Raw genomic sequence first — 20,860 nt, 5'->3', positions numbered from 1 at the left:
AGTACAAAACAAAAACTTAGAAATGCAAATTTTGTTTCAAGATTTAAACTGTGAATGTTTGATGTATTTGCCAGAAGCTTATTATTGAAAAAAAAAGGCCAAGAAATATTTTTGCTTATTAAAAACTAAAGAAGAAGAAACACTCCCTACCTTGTGATTTACAGACTGATATCAGACAGCTTCCAATCTGACTGCAGTGATTTATTAAAGCCAGAAAAAGGTATGAAGAGCAGGATCTTTCAGGAACAGCATGAACTGATGAAGCCATTTGGAAAAGGGACAGAACGTCCTCCGAGACACAAAGTCCAGTCGAAAGATATATCATCCATCATATTTTAATTTGTTTGTGTGGAGTTCAGATGGTTCACACCAACAGTCTAAAAACTGGAATTTGAGGTTCATGATGGCTCTAAATTGCAGCAAGAAAGTATAATGAAGACTTTAAAAAAAACAAGTTTGGAATGAACTTCATTGTCAAATTGATTTATCTGGTTGATTAACAACTTCCCTGAGGACGCTTTTTTTTTAAGATCTGCAGAAGACCCGAGAGGCGCACACGGGAATCGAACCGCCGACTCCGTAATCTCGTCACCGGGCTCCACTGCGTTTCCGCTTGCGTTGCAACTTTAAAAATATCATCTGAAAGAAACAGAAAGTGAAACTAACTGCCAAGCTGAAAGTTTACTCAAATCCGACGACTTCTTTCGGAAGGTAAGGCTCGATTTTTTTTAATTTTTAAGTCCTTCTTTTTAGTCATAAGTTGGTAAATCAGTTATAAAACTATCTAGAGAATACAGAAAATAGTGCATAAGACAGTAAAAGGCTCTTTCACGTCTGTAATTTGTCATCTAACCACTGGTTCATAACCGAGGACGGGAGTGGCCGAAAAGAAAGATATAAAGCGCTCACAAGAAAATGATTTATGGACAGCAGAGAAACTGTAAAGCAGAACACTGTGGTGAATTACAAAATTTGAAAATATGTTTGACATACATACCTCAAAGAAAACCGAGCAGAATACTTTTAGGGACAAAGGAAGACATTAGGGTGAGATTTGAAAGAAATGGAATGTTAATACAGTAAAAAAATGTGATTTTTGGAAGAGCTGCATTATCGAGAAGATTAAAGTGAACATATTAATCTGAAAAATAATCAGTATAGCTGGATCCAACATGTTAAATCTTCCATAAGGCACTGTTTTTTTTCTTTCTTTTTTTTTTCTACATGCACATGCCAGCCCATCTTTCTTGATCCCTCAGCAGCGACCTCTGTTGGCCATCGTCAGGATGTCAGTGCAGTTCTCCGGCTGGGAGGTGGTCGACGATGGCGCCTCTTTCCCTGGTGTGATGCTCCAGTCAGCGCAGAGGCCTCAAAACCGCGGCGTCTACAAAATGTTCCACGGGACCAGCGTTGCCAGCGCACGCCTCATCATCGCCAATGGTTTCAATCGATCGAAAGGCGGCATGCTGGGGGAGGGCGTGTACGTCAGCCGTGATATGAACAAGGCGTCGAGATATCCGCTGTATGGCAGCGATTCAGACCGTGTGATCTTTGAGCTGCGTGTGCGTGTTGGACGCGTCAAGCGCATCGACAAAGACAATCATCCCATGCAGTACACGTGGCACAAACATGGCTACGACACTGCCTGGGTGCCCCCCAAAATTGGTCTTCTAGCTGTGAAGAGCGGCCTGGAGGAAGATTGTGTGTATGATCCCAAAAGGGTGACGGTGGTTGGCATTGCAAAGGCACCAACCTCTGCCATACAGACAGAGCTTGAAAAGGCCATTGCTAAAAAGTCAAAGAGAGGTCGAGGAGGACATGGAGGCAGTGGTCCACCCGTGTGTTCATTGTGTAAGAGAAAGACCCAGCTGGGTGCTGCACACATCCAGCAGAAGTGCTGGAAGTGTGGCCAAAATATATGCATTCTCACATCCAAGCATTTCTGTAGAACCACACCATGAAATAGCAAGGTGTAACATGCAGAAATGGTCAAGGACGGTCGGTTTACAAGGAAATAATTTTGCTTGGTATTAATTAATATGCTGTTTTCATTGAATCTGTGCTCACTTAAATCATGTCAGAATGATGATGATGATGATTATGATGATGATGATGGAATCCAAAAAGGATTTTGTCATTTTGTCTTTTGAACACGATGTCATGTCATGAATTTAAATCAAATAAATATTTCTGTTAGGATAAGATTAAATGTTCACTGTCATTAAATAAAGTATGAATATGAATTTAAAATGATGAAGTTGAAGTGACCACCTTGTACCTTTAAAATTTTAGATGACAATAAAATGACACTTATTACTTATTGCTGTCATTGTGATTTTGTTTATATTGGCACAGACACAAACAGCAATGTCACAAAGGATATCTTGGTCAAAGATTGAAGAAAACAGATCTTGGCCCGTACGGGGATCGAACCCGCGACCTTGGCGTTATTAGCACCACGCTCTAACCAACTGAGCTAACCGGCCATGGACGCTTACCTAGTGACGTCATTGGTAGAGGGATCAAAAATTCGATGATGACGTCATTTAGAACTTCCCTAACTGAGGAGTTTTCAACAGTTTTAAATAAAAACATTATCTAATTTGACCTAGATATGCAAATGAGCGGCTGTGCAAATTCGATGATGACGTCACTGAGAAATTTCCTGACAGGAGTTGGCCCCTGGCTAAAAATGGAGACCCTCGGCAAAAGGAAATTATGAAAATGCATTCATATTTCCAAAGACAAAAGGTTCATTTTACTTGAGAAAAAAGGTACAATGGCAACATAAAAATACGAAGGACAGTTGTGTTTTCAGCCGATCAATCAATGCGTATTGATTTGTCAACATGAAATTTGTCTTATATCATGAAGTAAACTACATCAATTAAAAAAAGCAGTCACTGCTCTCACAGAGCAAGAGCTACATTTGCGGATAATATCAGAAAATTTAAGTGTGGTCATGGATTGCATAATAATCTGTTGTGGAGACTGAGTAAAGAAATTCTATGTATGTCACCAGGTTCAGACCATAAGGAGGATCCTCAGGGAATGTCAGCTTCGGGCAGCTGAGGCAGCTTTAGGTTTGAGTCAATGAAATAGAAAAAACGTTGCAATCAAAACCTGTCTGATTAATATTTACAAAGGCCGTTAGTAGATCATTCACTTTGAAAACAACCGTAGGTGAAACTTTGACAAAAACTCAAAACTGTGTGGCCCGTACGGGGATCGAACCCGCGACCTTGGCGTTATTAGCACCACGCTCTAACCAACTGAGCTAACCGGCCGTACGCGTCATCTCTAGACAGCTATGTAAACAACGGACATTTTCCAAAGAAGTTACATGATGGGAGTGCGATTTCAGAATCTTGACAAAAACAGAAAGTGAAACCATTACTTTCACCGAAGGACGACAAGGTAAGAGGAAGAAATCTGTCAGCAACATAAATGTATAAGAATAGTTAAATGTAATGCTGTAAATGTAAAATAATAACATATGCTTGTTATTAGTAGTTACTAAGGCGTGTAAAGCCCAATCGGTCATTTACTTATCCACAGGGCGACAGCAAATAGTAAAGCAAGTGACAGTCAACTTATTGGGCGTCACATGACCTCCTTATATAAGAATAAGTGAAATCGGATAAATGCTGTAAATGCTCGTACACAAAGACAGGAAGAAAACACCAGAGCAAAGGTATCTTTACAGATTTTCAGCAGTGTGAGTAACACAAGCCAATATCGAGGAAATGAGGAAGTAGAAGATATGTTGTACTGAAGAATGCTTGTCGCTTTCCTTGAACAACTCCAGTTGTTGGTTTTTGTGTTCTGGTTTCCAGAAATCTGGGTTTTACTTAAGTCCCCCCCCTCCCTTTCTTTTTACTCCCAGTATTTGTACATGAATACACGTTACTTCTACTCCTTTAAGCAACCCTAGTATCTGTCTTTAGGAGGATTAGTAACAGGTCACTTAATAGTTTCAATAATATGGTACTGCAGGCTTAGGCAGCTTTCTTTCTGAATGTGTAACGATGGGTAAAAAATAAAAATTATATATACATATCGGGGTGGGAAAGTCACTTTAGCATCTGGATTTTTTGTTTGATAATTTTAAAATTGATTTTTTTGTTCAAAAATATTTTTTTAGTAATATGTTTAACACACTTTTATGACAGGCCATTTTGTATTGTATTGTTTTTGCAAATTAAAATATATGGTAACACAATTTATTTGAAGCCCCCCTGTATAACACCTTATAAGTACATTTATAAAGCATTATAATGCCATTATAACACGTGTAGCCATAGTTATAAACATTCATAGATGATCACAATGCCAGGACCTAACCCTAACCCGAAACCTAACCCTAATCTTATGCTGTATAGTGAGTTATAAAGCAATGTCATCATTTATTTGTGTTTATAAACACTTATAGTGTGTTATACCGGGTGCTTCAAGTAAAGTGTTACCAAATATACTACTGTGCAGTGTACTTTAAGAGGCTGGGTTTTAAGAAAATTACATTTTTATGCTATTTTTTTTTTCTACTATTATACACCGTCAAAACTTTTGAAAAGAAGGTTAAAAGGTTAAAAAAAAGAGACTAAGATGTGATTTGCATTTTTTGGGTTAACATGTCTCCTGATATAGTTTGCAGACATCATCATTAGACTTTAATACCACTGTCACCTCTAAAAAAACACAAAAATCGTCCAAGACTGACTCAAACTACCAACAGTCTGGCCTTAAATACTGACATTGCAGTGCATTTGGACAGGTTCATCTGGACATCGGTTTAGGAAATAAAAATCACAGTAAATCTGGACTTACACATTTTGATCAGGCGTAATGTAAGGGCATAGTGTTTTAAGAACATCCAGCTTATTCAGTTTTCCAGCTTATTCAATAAAAAGTTGCACCATTCTTTTGACAAAACAGTGTGTCCAAACTGGGAACAGCGGTTACTCCTGGCTTTTCTTTTTCTTACGCCTGAGCCGATGTTGGCCCAGGATCACATATTTGATATCCTTGCTCTAATTAACTACATACACTCAGAACCAAATATGAAGTAATATAATATCTTTCTGTGTTTATTCCTCAGAGACTTGCAGTCTGTGAACAGGGCCCCCCCCCCACCCCATCGCCCATTGAAGCAGGATGTCAGTGCAGTTCTTCGGCTGGGACGTGACCTTCGATGATGACACTCTTTCCATGGAGCTCAACGCTGAACAGGAGCCCAAAGATCGGGGTGTCTATACCATGTACCATGGAACCAGTGTCGCCAGTGCGCGCCTTATCATCGCCAAAGGCTTTGAGCAGTCCCAGAAGGGGATGCTGGGAAAGGGGGTTTACGTCAGTCGCGATAGGAAAAAGGCGCAGCGCTACCCACTGAATGCGCGAAATTCAGACAGAGTGGTCCTGGAACTCCGAGTGCGCGTTGGCCGCGTCAAGCGCATCGACAAGGACGACCATCCTCTGCAGTACACCTGGAATGCAAAGGGCTACGACACGGCCTGGGTCCCTCCCAACTGCGGCATGAAAGCTGTGCCGAGTGGCTTAGAGGAGGACTGCGTGTTCGACCCCAAGAGAGTGCAGGTGGTGGGCGTCGTGCAGGCCGACAGCTCCGTGCTGTCCGAGCTGAGAAGTCTTCTGGCCATGGCACTGGGGAATGCCGGGCAAAATGGCGATGTGTGCTCACAGTGCAAGCGTATGCAGCAGCAAGGGCTGCCGCACAAACTGCAGCTGTGCTGGGGATGCGGCGAAACCATCTGTCCGTTCATGACAAGGCATGTATGTAGAAGGGGGGACGAGTGAATGAGTGAACGGGCCACAACGGTTGGGAGAAGGAACCGTGTCCATGAGATCTTACGAAGTTGAAGAGAAGCTAAATTTGACAAGGTAAAGGGGCGAAAATTCACTGCCAACTCAGGGAGGGACAATGAACAGAAAGGAAAAGAAACTCTGAAGCCATTTTCAGGAAGTATACAAATGACATACATGAATGTTGGGGAGAATGATCAGTTTTTCTGCTCATGTGATTTTTCACTTTGGAAACAGGCCTTGTTTCCTCTGCCTCGTAAAAGTGAACAATCACAAGAGGTGCTACATAATTTATCATTGTGCTCAAATACTTTTAACCATGTTGAAAGATTTCTGTGTGATTTGAGGGTGGAAAGTTATGGTGTTTTCTTGTACTTTAAGCCATGTAATCATGTTATTTTCCAAGATGTCGATGATCTATTAGGTTGTTTATCACTGGAAAACAAGTGTTTTGACATCGAATTTCTTTCCTCAAATGTCTGATGACTCACTGAGCTACTCAGGGCATTGTTGAGCTCCCTCTCCCTGCCCCTAAGCTGCATGTGCCTTACATTTGTGGTATGTTGCACTTGCCTCGGAGCACTATCTCCAAGTACTTTCTTTCTCTTTACTTTTGAAACCCTTCGAAGACAATGCCTGCCGTTGTCAACGTGTCTGCATGAACTTTGATACCATAAACCGTTTATATTGTATCTCATATCAGTTTACTGGAAATGTTCAGTGACTCATACAAACAACTCAGCTATAGTTTTACTTGCTGTATGAAGGTAATGGTGTTGTGAATGAAATCAGATGTAATGTATCTTGTATATCCAGAAATGGCCGATTCGAGAATGACTTCACTAGTCTAACGCGCTTGTCTCTCAATGCTGTGATAAATGGAAATGTTACAACTCAACAAGAGAAGTTTGAACAGGCGCTGGGTACAGAAAGACACAGTCACCAAGACTGGCTGCTGGAAATGTCAATCAAATGTGAAACCCGCCTGTTTAGAAGTGCATTACTCGAATATCACCGAGCTTGGAGACAGTGAGACAATCCTCACATTCTGAAAAGTCTTTATTGAGTATGAATGTGTTACACGATTACTGTCAGTTGAACAATGTGATGACATTCATGATCTGATTAAAATCTTGAAAATAATAAAGCCATGCTTATGAGACCTGAGCCACAACGTCGTGTCCGATAATATTTCATAATCATGATCGAAGAAACTGACGTGGTTTTCCTGCAGATGTATATTTAATAAGGCAACGGCAAATGAACAGTGAGGTATGCGTTTACAGTTTCACACAGAAGAGGAAGCCAGTAGTGAATGAAACTCCAGCAGTCTTTGATCTCCATTCATTTTGGCATGTTGCAAAAGCACCTGCAAAAAAAAAAAAAAAAAAAAAAAAGGAGGAATGCGTTACTGTTGCAACAGCAAGAGCAGGTTTACGACCCGGGCTGGTTTAACTGTTTGAGCTTTCCACACAGAAAAGAAAAAAAAAAAAAGAAAAAAAAAAAAAAAGGGTAGGAGAGATAGAGTGCTCACATTCAAGAGTTCCTCGTCGTTTTTGGCATGTAGGTGTCTGAGCAGATACCAGCTGGCTACCTGCGCCACCGTTCCCGGGAAGTCTGGAGAACGAGCGTAGACCAGCTTCTCCAGCGAGCGTCTCGTTTCCCTGCAGGAGAGACCAACATCTCCAACACTGTGACATGGCAGGTGTAAAAACACCACCGGCTCTCCAGCTCGTTTTTATTAATAACCCATTTAATCATCACACTGAGCGGCTGCTGATATTTTTTGTCGCTGAAATTATCCAATAAACTAAAAACTAAATGTGCTTTCACGGGAATTGCCTGAAACGGTGTGTGTGCCTGCACAAGTGTTTTCTCTCCCTTCATCAGCATTTATGAGCCCGTGTCATGAAACAAAGCCCCTCTCTGGCATGATGTAGTGATTACGTTTGGCAGAGACCTGTTTCTGCGGCACCTCGGAAGAAATGCAGCCAGGCCATGATTGGCATGTCCATAGCCTCTGAGCTTTCTGATGAGTTCAGCACTCTAACGCAGCATCCTGGCAGCCCAATGAGGCAACGACAGAAAGCTTTTGTGTCAAGTGGGGAAAAACTTTGGTTTGTAATGCATTGGATCTCAAAAAAAAAAAAAAAAAAAAAAATACTGCTAAGACAAAGGGATGAATAAATATTACATTTATGAGCGTAATGATTCACTGAAGTTCTAAACATGATAAATTACCGAGGCCGACAGGATACAATATTTGCATGTCTTTGTGGAGCAGCCCGCAGCGTGTGCGTCAGTGCACACCCTCCCTCCCACACCACACGCCACACGGAGAGACACTGACCTTGCAGCCATCTTGGTCACGTACTGGAGCAGAGCCTGGAACAGGAGAGCCACGGGAGACGAGCCCAGCTTCAGAACCTCCGTGGTGGCTTCTTGCACCAGGCTGGTCCAGTCGTTTCCAGGAACACCAGCCTGAAGAGTCAGACGCCACAAGATTCAGGTTAAATGTTTAAAACACAATACGTTCAAAGACTAATCTTGAAATAATTCCAAATGTTTTGTTTACATGTAATCAGTGGACTAATACGATATTCTGTCCTGTGAAGTGCGGACTAAGAACATAGAGTACACGCCAGTACAGTTACAAGGACAGCTTCTTTTTTGTGTTTGTGTTTCCTCTTGTCCTTGGCGGTTCAGCTGCAGCTGGTCATTCACTCATCTGTCATCTCTTCCACTGAGCATCTGCTCACTTGACAACAGACAGAAGCCGCCTCTGGCCTTGTTTGTGTGCCGTATAATGTAACTGTCATTATTCTAAAACAGAACTTTTCTTTACTGTGAACAGACAAAAAATAAATAAATAACAATAATAATTTACCTATCGGAAATTGATCCTTTTTAGAAACTATGCACAAAAAAGAAATAAATGTAAAACATTCTTCATGCCAACAGCCTAAATATTCACGACTGTAGCTGTTCCTCAGGGTTTCAATCGCTTCGAAAAGATGATTTCTGTGGACTGCAGGTACTCACCATACAAGGTCCCAGAGCCAACAGGGCGAGCCGGAGCAGACTGGCAACCTGACAGCTGTGCACGCCGAGCTGCGAGGCCAGCTGCAGGCTCTGTCTGTACGCCATGACTGCTTGAAGCAACAGGCCCTGGCTACGATACACCTCAGCCAGCCACTGGGTGGAGGAGGAGGAGGAAGAGGAGGGGAGAAGAGGGGTGAGATGAGAGGTCCAGCAACACCAGTGCAAGTTAGCCTTTAATACTTTAGAGAAAAGAACAATCTTTACTCAAGTTGGTTTCACTATAATACAACTACACCAAAATTCTACTTTATTACATACAACAACAATAAACACCAACTCTGATACTTTATCAGCACACTACACTACTGATCCCACTACAATCCAAGGCAGGATCTAGAAAAAGTGTTGTTTTAATCACTTCTCTTGTCAATTCTACAAATGTTTAAATGTCATCATCACTCAACAGTCACACAAATCAGCATTTTCAAATGTCACTTGATTTGTTTTTGGGGCGTAACTACTATGGAGAGGTCTAATTTTAAAGTGCCGTTGTGTCCACTCACCTGCCACGCTCCAAGGTTGGTGGGGTTCATCATCACAGCGTTGTTGAGCTGCTCCAGCACGGCCTCTGGCAGGACAGTACCGCCATCATCCATGAGGAGGCGCTGACACTGCACCTGTCTGAGCGACAGCATGACCGCGGGGTGCTCGGGGGACACGCTCAGCACCTGGGACCAACGGGACAGCGGACATCATGTTGTTCAGGCGGCCTTGCTCGTACTGCTGTTGACGTGTGTGTTTCTGTCGATAACGTCCACCTGTGTGCAGAGAGCTTCCGCCTGTTCCAGACGCCCCTCCAGCATGAGGCCAGCCACGGCCTGCTGCAGTACCCAGCCTTCCAGGGTTTGGGCGAGGGGGCGCTCTATCTCATCGACGGCGTGCACTGGTAAAGAAAAATCGGCGTTGGCGATGGGCTCGGAAAAAAAAAAAAAAACCCCACACACACAAAAATCAGTGAGGACACAGAAGAGAGTCAACCTTTCTCGGAGACTACGGCCATCAGGGTCGGACTGAGTCCCTGTCTGCAGGGAGCGGAACCAGACAGGTAGCAGGAGGTGTTTTCAGTGTGGCAGGCAGCCATCAGTCCGGCCCAAGTTGCTGGATCGTCTAAAGGTAGATAGTGGAAGGAGGAGTTAATCCACACTAACGTTTACATTTTCCAGTTTCAAGCACAGCTCCTGAGCTGAGCTGCATCATGGAGGTCACAGTGAGGAGTTCTGTGTGTGTGCTGTGTTTATCTACCAGGACAGAGCAGCACAGCTCTCTGCAGAGTTTTCAGAGCGTTCTTGCGCTTGTCCTCTCCAGAGTGTCTCCCGCTTGCCAGCTGGTTTACACCACTGTACAGCAACGCCCTCTGCAGGCATAAAGCAGGACGGCACACACAAGTGTAAATGTTTGAGCTGTGGAGAATACCCCCAATCCACAACATAATGAGAATTACTGGAATAAACATGAGTTTAAGAGAAACTATAGTCACACTTTTACCTTTCCTTGAGTCATGCTGGACAGGCAGGCAACATGGCCGGCCACCGCACCTCCCTGTAATACACGGCAGAAAACAAACAAACAAAATTCAATATGTGATGTGTACAAGATTGAAGTATTTCTGTGTGTTCAGACTTACATTTGCCTTTCTGGGATAATATTTTGGTACCACTCTGGACAGAAGGGCCCACAGGGAAGGGTTGCCTGGATTGCTGTAAATACCACACAGACAGAACCCATTAGCAAACTTACGAAAAAGATTTGATGCTGCACAGACAGTCCAAGACACGGCTATGTTTGTTTTTTTTTGTGTTTTTTTTTTAATAATTCAACCTAACAGAGAATAATCTCATCAAGCCATTAGTTGGTCTGCACTTTGTCTTTCCACTGTGGAAACAAACTGCAGCGCAGCGCAATATACTGATGGAGTGTTCATCCTGTGTCGGATGCCAGATTTGTTTAAGGTTCACGCGAGGTTAATTTACATAAATAAATGAAAACATGCAGAGTACCTGTGTACAGCTCTGGAAGCCTCTCTTTGCACGGCACTGTAGTTCCCCTGCAGGGCCAGCAAGGTGCAGGTGAGCAGACACCGCTGCTCCACAACACTCTGAACTCTACCTGGATTCTGCTTTAATAACTCGGTCATGGCCGCAGCAGCTAATGTAGCGTCACCGTGAACCAGACCCAGAGCACATAAACACAGCAGAGACTCGGGAATAGGTTCCTTTAACACTGAGCTGTGGACACAGAGAAATCAGACAAATGACAATAACTTGCATGCATTTAAAATACATTTATCTTTGTTTGCTTGTTTCTGGCACAATTAATTGCTATGGCACATTTAAACAGCCTTAACATCACCAAAGCCAAAATACTGCTTCTTGAAAGATGTAACAACGAATATATTTGGCAAGAAAATGAATTGTTTGAATTGTGGGTTCGCAGTAGACTCACCATTTGAACAGAAGCGTCTTGGCTGAGTCCAGGTTTCCCTGCCGGTGCTGCAGCAGGGCCAGAGCCGTCAATATGTAAGCCTTCTCCTTCTCACTGGAGGCCACAGCTAAGGCACGCTCATAGGCTACAATGCACAGTTTATTCAGTTAGTCTGGAAAACAAACACACGTTCTCTGGTTTCAGTGTCTTTTTTCCCGTGCTTACCACTGCTGCTTTCTGAGAACAGTCCGGCCCTGCAGTAAGCCAGAGCCAATCCCACCAGATCGCAGAGATCCTGCAGGGGAGTTGAGTTATAAGCCTGAATGGCTTCATCCCACTGGTCGGAAGTGCTGCAAGAGACAGTGGAGCATTTAGCCTTTTATTGCAGCAATTTTACAGCCTAAATAGCAGTTAACAAAGTCACCAAAGCAAAACTAAAAGCCAAAACAAATCAACCACAACCTTTTGTTAGAAGAAAAACATTTAATAATAAAATAATAACACAATGAATAGAATCGGAGTCTTAAAATTTTGCATTCTCAAGTGTTTCAAAAAGGGTTAAAGAATGATTTCTGCTGTCTGGCAGGTGTTTTTAACAAAGATAAAAGTGCATCATAAATAAAAAAAACCAGCCGCTTACCACAAAGCACGACCATGGCAACCCAGAGAAAAGTTCAGCTCTTCTGAGGGAGACTGAAGCAGTTCAACAGCTCTGAAGAAGGAAACAAGATAAAGAAAGTTGAGTTGTGGTCTAAATAGGTGAAATCTTATCTTCTCCTTTAATGAAACAAAACAAAAAAAAAAACACACAAAGCATCTTCCATCTCTCTTCATATCTACATGCAGGCAGCAGAGTTCGGATCGGTACCGTTGGTAGGCCTGCAGAGCCTGCCTCTTCAGCTGCAGGTGCTCGTTCAGAAAGCCCAGCATGACGAAGGCCTCGGCGTCAGACTGGATCCTCTCTGAGAGGGAGACGAGATGAACTTCAAGCCTCATCTGGCTCAAAGCCACGGCCCAAATGGCAACAAAGCCATGTGTGAACGCTGTGCGCACACCGGCGCACAAACAGCTGCCTTACCTGTGTACTTGCTCAGCGCCACCTGAGCGGCAGAGATGGCGTTCATCTGCACGATGTTGTAGCGGTACAGCTCGGAGTTTCTGTTGCTCTCGTCCAGCAGAGTGGAACAAACCCAGTAGGCATAACCCTTCACTCCTTCCATCTGACAGAGAACGGCAGAGACACACAGCAGTGTGTAACTTTGGAGGCAGGTGTGTTTAAAAGTGCCACTTATCCACCAAAGTCATTGAACCAGATGGGCTTGGAAGCGTTCTCCCCCTGTAAACCATGCGTAACGCACTTCCTGCTGCACTGAAGTATTTATAATCTCTTCCAGGGCCAAAGACAACAGCTTAGCAAATGAATATTCAGCAGCGTGACAAGGAAAGGTGAAGCAAAGTGTATTATTATCCAGCTAATGAGTGGGTATTACAGCAGGGATTTGGCGGGGCAACATACATGTGTGCTGAGCTCGGTGGTGTGCCTGAAAAGATCCATGGTGTCGTAGCTTCCCACGCGCTCCGCTATCAGAGCCTGGCAGGAGGACAAAAGAATAAAACTGTAATTTAGGCAGATGACGACAAAGACACAAAAACACTGTCACACAGTTTGCCAAGAGAGTTTCTAACTATTCAAAACTATCCTTCCAGGTCCTTATGCTGCTGATGAGAAACTGAATAATTTCCTTTCTTGCTGGGTTTGTTGTTTCTATCTTGTGACACATATGAATGCGCTATCACAGAGTACCAAAATGCTGATGGGGAGGGGGGGGATACCTGTCCGATCCAGCAGTTGACATAAAGTGGCTCCAAGGACTGAGCAATCTTGAAGGCCTCGTGTGAAAGCTGAAACAATCGTCGCAACATCTTAGTCACAAAAACATCATTCAGGGATGATTAAAAACAGAAACATTTCACAGGTAGATGGGTCACAGAAACCTCTATGTTGTCCTTCTTCAGATACAGGGTGCCAAGGTTTGTCCAAGCAACAACGTTCTGGAACAAATCAACGAAAAAGATACACAATTTAAAAAAAAAAAAAAAAAAAACACTATAAAGAACACCTCTCGTCACTAAATGTAAGGTACATACATTTGGCTCAGCTTGTATGGACTTGATGAAGCAGTGCTGAGCCAGAGCGTAGTTCTCAAGGCCTAGTGAGACAGAAACAGCCTGGAGTTAAATCTGAATTAACTGTGAGAAAAGAGTTAAATAAATGACCATTCTAAGAAATACATTATCTCAGTGCTATCATCCTGTGGCCATGAGTTGGATGAAGCAGCGAAGAAGACAGATTAACAGATATAAGTGTGATAAGTATCTGCATTAACAGTTATATAATATATAAACGATACAATTTTAATGTGATTAAGTTCCTTTAACTACATAATGCGACTACAGTGAATTTGGTTACTAACGCAACATGCTTTTATTTATCATGTAGTGCATTAAAATGAATAAAATCTTGAGTATTGGTACATGTCTGTTGCAACCTAAAATTATAACAGCTACTCTGGTTTGCAATTTTCAGATAGCAGTTTAAACACAAAAGAGGAATGATTGAGAGCATTAGGCTGTGAATCACAGCAGTACTTAGTAAAAGTGCCGTCGGTTTTACCTTTGCTCATGGAAATGACCCCCAGGGCATTCCAGTAGCTGTGGTTCCCACTGTCCATCATGATGGCCTTTTTCAAACACTGAGAAGAGGAGACACACTTCAAAAGACAATCTCTGGGAAAACATGAACACTGCTGAACAGGATTCCTTGACGTTCACCTGCTCGGCTTTCTCTGAGCTCTGGTCCTCCTCTGAGAGCTTCGGCTGACTGGTGGCCTGGTGGTAATAGTTGAGTCCCAGGTCATACCAAAGGCTGGAGACTTCAGGCATGAGCTTTAAAGCACGAGCATAGCAGCTGTGGCAGGAAAACACACATCAACTGTTCAGTATCAAAGCCTTTGTTTGTCACATTGGAGTAAAAATGGTACCAAAGAGCGAGAGAAACTAGAATATGTCATTTTTGTATTATCATTCACTGCTGTAACTGTATGAATTTGACGTTTTCATGAAAAGGTGACAGAATTGCAGCGATTTAGGCTGATTATAGTCATACCTCTCTCCAACTTTGAGCGTCTGGGCCTGGTTCAGGCTGGGATTCTGTGCGTTTGGGTCTAAACCAGCCAGTGAGGCGGGCACTAGAACCTGGGCTCTGTTCGGAGACACGATGCGGACCGCAGTGCAAGCGTCTCCCAGCAGCTTCCACAAACAAGACAGGTCTGGCCTCAGCTGTGCGGCTCTGGAGGACACATTAATGGGATATTTATCTGAAGATATTGCAGTGGCTGAAGGGACTCACAGAAGCAATATAGTTTCTCTGAAGTTTTTCGTGCTGAATAAATGCTGACACATTACCTGAAAAGATTGTGTATGGCTTGTTGAATGAGGTCAATGGCTCCTCCGTCTCTGCAGTCTTCCATTAAAATCTTTGCCAAGGCCAACTGGCACTCTCCAAGCCCTGAATACATAAACACACGCAGGAGATTCAGTGGCAATAAAAGGCATAAGCTCATCAGAGACCAAGTGGCAACACTGAAACGAACGCTTACCTTTGAGCGCAGGAACGTAGTCCTGCTGAGCGGTGATCAGCAGGTACTCTGCCGCCGCCTCTTTGAACTTGCCCAGAGTCTGTTTGATGGCAGCAGCCTGGTAGACGCTGTAGATGGAGCCGGGCTGAAGCTGATGGGCCTTCCCGAAAGCTTTCAGAGCTGCTGTGAAGCTCCGGCGATTCAGGTAGGCCTCGCCTAAACACTCCCAGCACACCCAGTCCTCGGGGTCGGCTCGCAGCGCCGCCTGCAGGCTGTGGACATCAATTACATGATCAATGAAGGTCAAACACTAAAAACACCCAGAAGAAAGTGAAAAATAAATATTTCTGAACTGAAGCTCTTACTCGGCTATGGCCTTCTGATGTTCCCCGACTTTAAGGTAGTAAAGACCTTGTCTCATCCAGGCCCATTTAGCCGAGCCTGGAGTGGCTTTCTCAATCACAGACTGGAGTATTGCTAAGGCAGTGTCCTGGAGCATTGGGAGAGTACGGGAAAGAGAAATGAAATAACAGAGGAGGAAAGAAAAGCAGCGGAAGTTCAAGACAACACAGCCACTCACTGGAGAACTTTACTGTACGGGACTTCTGAACTACTGGAGCAACTCACCATATCTCCCTGCGCCATGCTGAGGTCCACAGAGGCGGCGCCAGACTCAACGTCGTCATTATCCAACAGAAAGGCCTTCTTATAGCAGCCCTGCGCACGGGCATAATCTTTGGCCACCTCTCGATAATAATGTCCCAGGTAGCGGAAAACACAGCCGAGGTGCGGATCCAACTTTGCAGCCTGAAATGGACAAATTAAGCTTTTAAATTAGGGAGGTGTTCACTGAACTGGACCAAAGCTATGAGAAAAAAAACACAATTCTGAAATGTGGTTTTAATTCTGCTTTCACAAATGCAGCTTTTAGTGCTGGATCAAAAGAAACAAACTGACTCCTCAGCATATCTTCAATGTCTGCAGAGCTCAAAGCAACACAATACATTATACTGCTTATAAAATGCAAAATAACATCAGAACTGTGGTTCTAATTCCTCAGCTGTGCATGACAAACTATTTGTCCATAATGTGTCCAAACATCACTCAAACTGTAACCAAGTCTATTTGGAGACCTGCTTTTCTTTGTTTGGTGCAAAACAAATTTCCAATTGCTAGTAATTGGTAAAGTAATTGCTGGTAAAGCCGTTTGAATGACACTGAAAACTTCTGAAAACTTTTAGCATGTCTGTTTTCCTTCATGTTACAACTGGATGCACCGTGACAGGAAAAGAGAGTTTTCAGACAAGAAAAATAAAGTGGTGGTATTTATTAGTGGATTCTTCAACTATTTGAACAGATAGGCCACAGAAATATTTGAATTTAGACAATATTGGATAAATAAGTCACTAATGTAGGCATATTTCTGTGGACGTCTGTTAAAGCTGCTCTAACCTTGAGCAGGTGTGTGTGAGCTTTGCTTCGGTCTTTCCGGGTCTCTTCTCCCATGTCCCAGTAGAGCTGTCCGAGTAACAGAAAGTACTCGGCGCAGTCTGGGCTCTGGCTGGCAGCCTTCAGGAAACTATACAGCAATAGACACAAGAAAAAAGCTGAATTTTAATACGTGGATAATTTCGGTCTCTTGACTGTTTAACGACTACAGGAAATGTTGAGTGTTTTCACCTCTGCTCCGCCAGCTGCTGCTGACCACTTGCTAAGTGAGCCAGCCCTTTCAGTGCCAGGCCCTGAGCCAGGTTTGGGTGTGAGGCCACCAACTCTGAAGACACCTATTGGAAATTTCATAATTCAACGTTCACATTGTCATATAATTCTGATGTTGTTGTCGGCAAAATTGATTTCGTTAAAAGAATTTGAACCTTGAGTGCTTCATCAGTCTGGCCTTTATTAATGTATGCACGTCCTTTAAGAGCCAAAAGCCCGGGGTCTTTTTCAGCTTCTGGAATCTAAAAAAAAAAAAAGACAGATTTCTTTAGTAAAGAGATAGCTATGCATAAAAAAAAGCTGCAGGATGTTCTCTTTACAAGACCCTTAATGAGCTGGTATGTTACCTGTGAAAACATTTCCAGAGCCTGGTCTGCAGCCTTCTCTCCTTCACATCTCACAGAAGCTTCTAACTTCAGCTTCATCAGCTTCACCCTCAGCTCTTTGTCTCCAGAGTCACAAACATCCAAACCTAACAAAAATAGACACACACTGAAGTTAATCATGTTTTTGATAATATCAATGTGTTAAATTAGGACATTGTAAGATCCCATCATCTTATTATTATTAGAAAAAGCTTGTTGAAATCTGAGCATATTGTTTTGGATCACATCTATTTGCACATACCTTGGGAGCAGGATGCAGCACTGTGAGAGTATTTGTGTGTTTTGAACTGAGCTTCAGCTAAACTATACCATCCCGTGCTTGAGCTCATTTTCTTTAACCCTGGTCAAACAGAACAGGGAAGATTGGCCAAATGTCAATTCTAAAATTTACCCCAGGACAAAGCAGTCAAGAACAATTTACACAAACATGCAGGCTGCACAATTTGTTGTTGTGAAACTAACCTTGCTCAAGGTCCTTAATAGCATCTGCATACCTTCCCTCTTGTAGTGCTTTTGTGCCCAAACCTAAGCGTCCTAATCCGTTGTTCGGAGCCAGATCCAGCAGCTTGGAGAAACAGTTCACTGCATCCTCTGTCAGGTTACCTGGAAGTAAAATTGAATCGTGCATGAACATAAAGTGATATTTACAAAGCACATATTTTGATGAACAGTTCACAGATTTCTCTTGGCCTTGAACAGCCTTTATAGATTGGTGAAAATGGTAACACAATCATACCTGTTTTAAGGTACTGACAACAAAGGACTTCTACAGGATAACTCTGGTTGGGGTAGAGGGACATCATGGAGTGGCATGCCTCCTTCAGTTTGGCTTCCTCTTGTGGGAGCTGCAGTGAGAACAATTGAGTATCTTTTTTAAATGCTCCAAAATTTTGAATCGATACTGGATATGATGTGTCAGAAACTCACTCACACAGGAAGCAGCACAAACCTTTTTTAATGCAATGATCATGTCCCGTTTTCATTACTGTATTACATGCTGGTCCCAGGCAAGCAAAACAACTTTAAGGCCATTAGAATCTCTTCATAAACAAGCCTTAAAAATACTTGACAGAAAACCAAGAGCACAACACCATTGCCATATTCTACAGAAATATCAACTGCTCAGCTTTGAAAACATCCAAAAATTCTCCTCAATTCGCCTGGTTCATAGAATCCTTAACAATACTGCACCTGCACCTCCGAAGCACTTTATTCATTACACCTCTACAGTCACACCCAGAGTCACACGTGCCTCCACCAGGGGGCAGTGTGCCATTCCCAAGTGCAAAACTTCATTTGCACAAACAGCCTTTTCTTATTGTGCTATCAAAGATTGGAACAACCTTCCAAATGAACAAAAAAAAAAACAAATACACTATTTAACTTTTTCTTCAGAAGTCAAAAAGTGGTTAGGGAACAATCAAACCTGCCAACATTAACTTCTTCATGTATGTGTCTTATTGTATGTGTGTCTGAACAGACAGATAAGGGGAGGCACATAATATCAGGGACGATTTTAAAGTGTTGCATTTTGTAAATACTTATGGCTATTATTGTTGTAATGTGTGCAACTGTACTTGCTTTTTGTGTAGGTCAGGATGTATGTATTAGAGTATCACTATGTATGTGTTTTAGAGCATTAGTGTGTACAATGTGTGTGCGTGTGTGTGTGTGTGTGTGTGTGTGTGTGTGTGTGTGTGTGTGTGTGTGTGTGTGTGTATGTCCATATGTGCAATGTGTGAGTGTATCAGTGTATTTGTATGAACGATTCTTATCGTTGATAGTTTTTCACTGTAATTAATTTATTTAACTTAGGGACTGCAGATGGAAACTAGCTATGCAGCTATAATCTGGTGCAGAACATCTCTGTTTGTTAGCTTAATGTCTCTGTACACTGTCCCTTTCAAATAAAGGATAAACAAACAAACAAACAAACAAAGGAGTTTAAATATGAAAATATTCACTTACCTTAGAAAGACATGTAATAAAGTCAGCTGAGACCTTCCTGTGATCTTCTCCTGGCACAGGTTCCATGAGAGCAATGGCCTTCTCGAATGCTGTGATTAGCTGATGATCACCAAACAAACCAGACATGTAGGAGATTTATATGGAGTAACAACACCACTGAGATTTGTCCTCATATTTAAAGAATATCAAACTGGGGAGTTTTACATGTTGTTGAGTTTCACTGTCCAGTTCATTCTCTTGAAGGCAGTCAGTGAAGAGTGGAGTCATCTGACCTAAAAGCTGCACCAACTCTTTCTTGTCCGCAGCTTCTTCCTCCTTCAGCTGAACATGCTGGAGCCAAACCTTTAACAACTGAACATACATGCATACGTTAGAATATCCAGAATAGTTTTTCGTAATAGTCTGTGTTACGTGTTTGTAACTACTTACCTTTAAATGTTCTTTGTCAGACTGATAAATGTCGGACAGCTTTTTGATCACCTCATAACACTTGTTTTTATCAGAGCTGTGAATGAAGAACATAGAACCGTATGAGCTATTCTTTTCAAATCAGCTTCTAGAGAAGTGTCCAAAATGAGTTAGATATCCTACCTTGCATACAACTCAACAAGCTTCTGGTAGATGTTAGGCAGCTCAACTTTGAAATCCCACTGATCAGTCTTTTCATAAAGATTTGCTAAACCCTACAAGAAAGAAAATGTAATACTCACATGGCGTGTAATTTCTTTTCATAAGAAAACCAGTAGTACACAATTGTTCTCATAAAAGTTTATTTGGTTATTATGAGTAAATTAATTGCAACCATTGATCAACCAGACTGATTAACCTTTGAAATCCTGTCTTACCTGCCAAGCCAGCAGCTGCTCAGGCTCCAGCTCCACCGCCTTTCTGTACGCTGTTTGTGCCTGATCTGGTTGGTCCAGCTCACTGGCTGCCAGGCCAATAAATACCCAGGCATTATAGTTGTTCTTTTCAACTTTCAAAACACTCTGAAAGCAGAGGGAGAAAAGCAAAGTAAATGCCTGCATATGAGAGTCTTCGCGTCTGGATTTTTTTTCAATGTGGTGCCATAAATACCTTGCAGTGTTTGAGAGCCTCTTTGTACTCCTTGTTTTTAATGGACTCTCTTGCACTTTTCAGTGCAGCTTTCACTTCTTTATTGGACATCGTGATGAATCCTGGAGAGAGAGAGAGAGAGAGAGAGAGAGAGAGAGAGAGAGAGAGAGAGAGAGAGAGAGAGAGAGAGAGAGAGAGAGAGAGAGCAGTACAAAACATCAGCCTGACAGCTGTCAAAGTACAATCGGTTATCCTCACATCTTCCTGTGAAAAAATGTGAATAAAACACTGCTTTAATACTTTAATCAATACCCTTTAATACTTTAATTAATATCGTACGTTAAATAATTTGCTATTTTTTAATTGAAGTGATTCACTCAGCATTAGCTGACTGTTAGCATTAGTGGTTGGCCTGTCAGTGTTCCGAAACAAAACTTCAGGAATGAAAGCTTCTCGAACGTTCGCCTGAATCTAATGAACAATTAATTCATTTGGACCTGTTGAGTGCTATAGTTTTAGGTGTTAATAAAGTGCATAATAGTTGGGACACCCACTGTTTACGTTGTCCACTGTCGCTGCGTCTCCCAGTGTGACCCGGATGTGATACTGACGTCACACACCCACTTTTCAAAATAAAACAAACTTGGCTTTCGCAAACTAATCTGCTCAACAGAAACACCTTTAGGTAAAATTTGCCCATACAAACGTTCTCTAAATACCTCTATATACCTTTCTTGTGGGAGAACATGTAGT

General features: G+C 42.5%; 2 protein-coding genes and 2 non-coding genes across 4 annotated transcripts; 1 reads left to right on the top strand and 3 right to left on the bottom strand.

Annotated features, from left to right (window-relative positions):
* Positions 1 to 655: 655 nt before the first annotated feature.
* LOC115397717 (uncharacterized) lies at positions 656 to 7,090 on the top strand. The gene is made up of 3 exons (XM_030104160.1): positions 656 to 711; positions 1,238 to 1,960; positions 5,151 to 7,090. The coding sequence occupies exons 2-3, from the start codon at positions 1,287 to 1,289 to the stop codon at positions 5,809 to 5,811; spliced, it is 1,335 nt and encodes a 444-aa protein (XP_029960020.1). The 5' UTR covers positions 656 to 711; positions 1,238 to 1,286; the 3' UTR covers positions 5,812 to 7,090.
* Positions 2,413 to 2,486, bottom strand: trnai-aau (transfer RNA isoleucine (anticodon AAU)). Its single transcript has one exon. It is a non-coding gene; the product is annotated as a tRNA-Ile (tRNA).
* Positions 3,214 to 3,287, bottom strand: trnai-aau (transfer RNA isoleucine (anticodon AAU)). The gene has a single exon. It is a non-coding gene; the product is annotated as a tRNA-Ile (tRNA).
* On the bottom strand, positions 6,865 to 20,698 carry skic3 (SKI3 subunit of superkiller complex). Its single transcript, XM_030104758.1, has 41 exons — positions 20,662 to 20,698; positions 20,129 to 20,229; positions 19,897 to 20,040; positions 19,643 to 19,734; positions 19,481 to 19,556; positions 19,256 to 19,402; positions 19,052 to 19,150; positions 17,820 to 17,928; positions 17,546 to 17,686; positions 17,325 to 17,423; positions 17,045 to 17,169; positions 16,853 to 16,939; positions 16,659 to 16,762; positions 16,431 to 16,557; positions 15,606 to 15,785; positions 15,344 to 15,468; positions 15,000 to 15,250; positions 14,806 to 14,908; positions 14,507 to 14,689; positions 14,173 to 14,308; positions 14,015 to 14,093; positions 13,489 to 13,550; positions 13,336 to 13,392; positions 13,174 to 13,242; positions 12,857 to 12,931; positions 12,419 to 12,560; positions 12,209 to 12,302; positions 11,981 to 12,052; positions 11,566 to 11,690; positions 11,362 to 11,485; positions 10,917 to 11,144; positions 10,544 to 10,616; positions 10,405 to 10,458; positions 10,162 to 10,273; positions 9,898 to 10,026; positions 9,678 to 9,802; positions 9,423 to 9,587; positions 8,860 to 9,012; positions 8,168 to 8,298; positions 7,352 to 7,481; positions 6,865 to 7,186 (listed from the first exon to the last, which is right to left on the bottom strand). Exons 2-41 carry the CDS (start codon positions 20,216 to 20,218, stop codon positions 7,106 to 7,108), a joined length of 4,698 nt encoding a protein of 1,565 aa, XP_029960618.1. The 5' UTR covers positions 20,219 to 20,229; positions 20,662 to 20,698; the 3' UTR covers positions 6,865 to 7,105.
* Positions 20,699 to 20,860: the final 162 nt, after the last annotated feature.

This window comes from Salarias fasciatus, chromosome 12, assembly GCF_902148845.1.
Source record: "Salarias fasciatus chromosome 12, fSalaFa1.1, whole genome shotgun sequence".
In the NCBI taxonomy this organism is placed as follows: domain Eukaryota; kingdom Metazoa; phylum Chordata; class Actinopteri; order Blenniiformes; family Blenniidae; genus Salarias; species Salarias fasciatus.
Note: the sequence above shows the minus strand (reverse complement) of the source record. Positions and strands in the feature narration are given on the sequence as shown.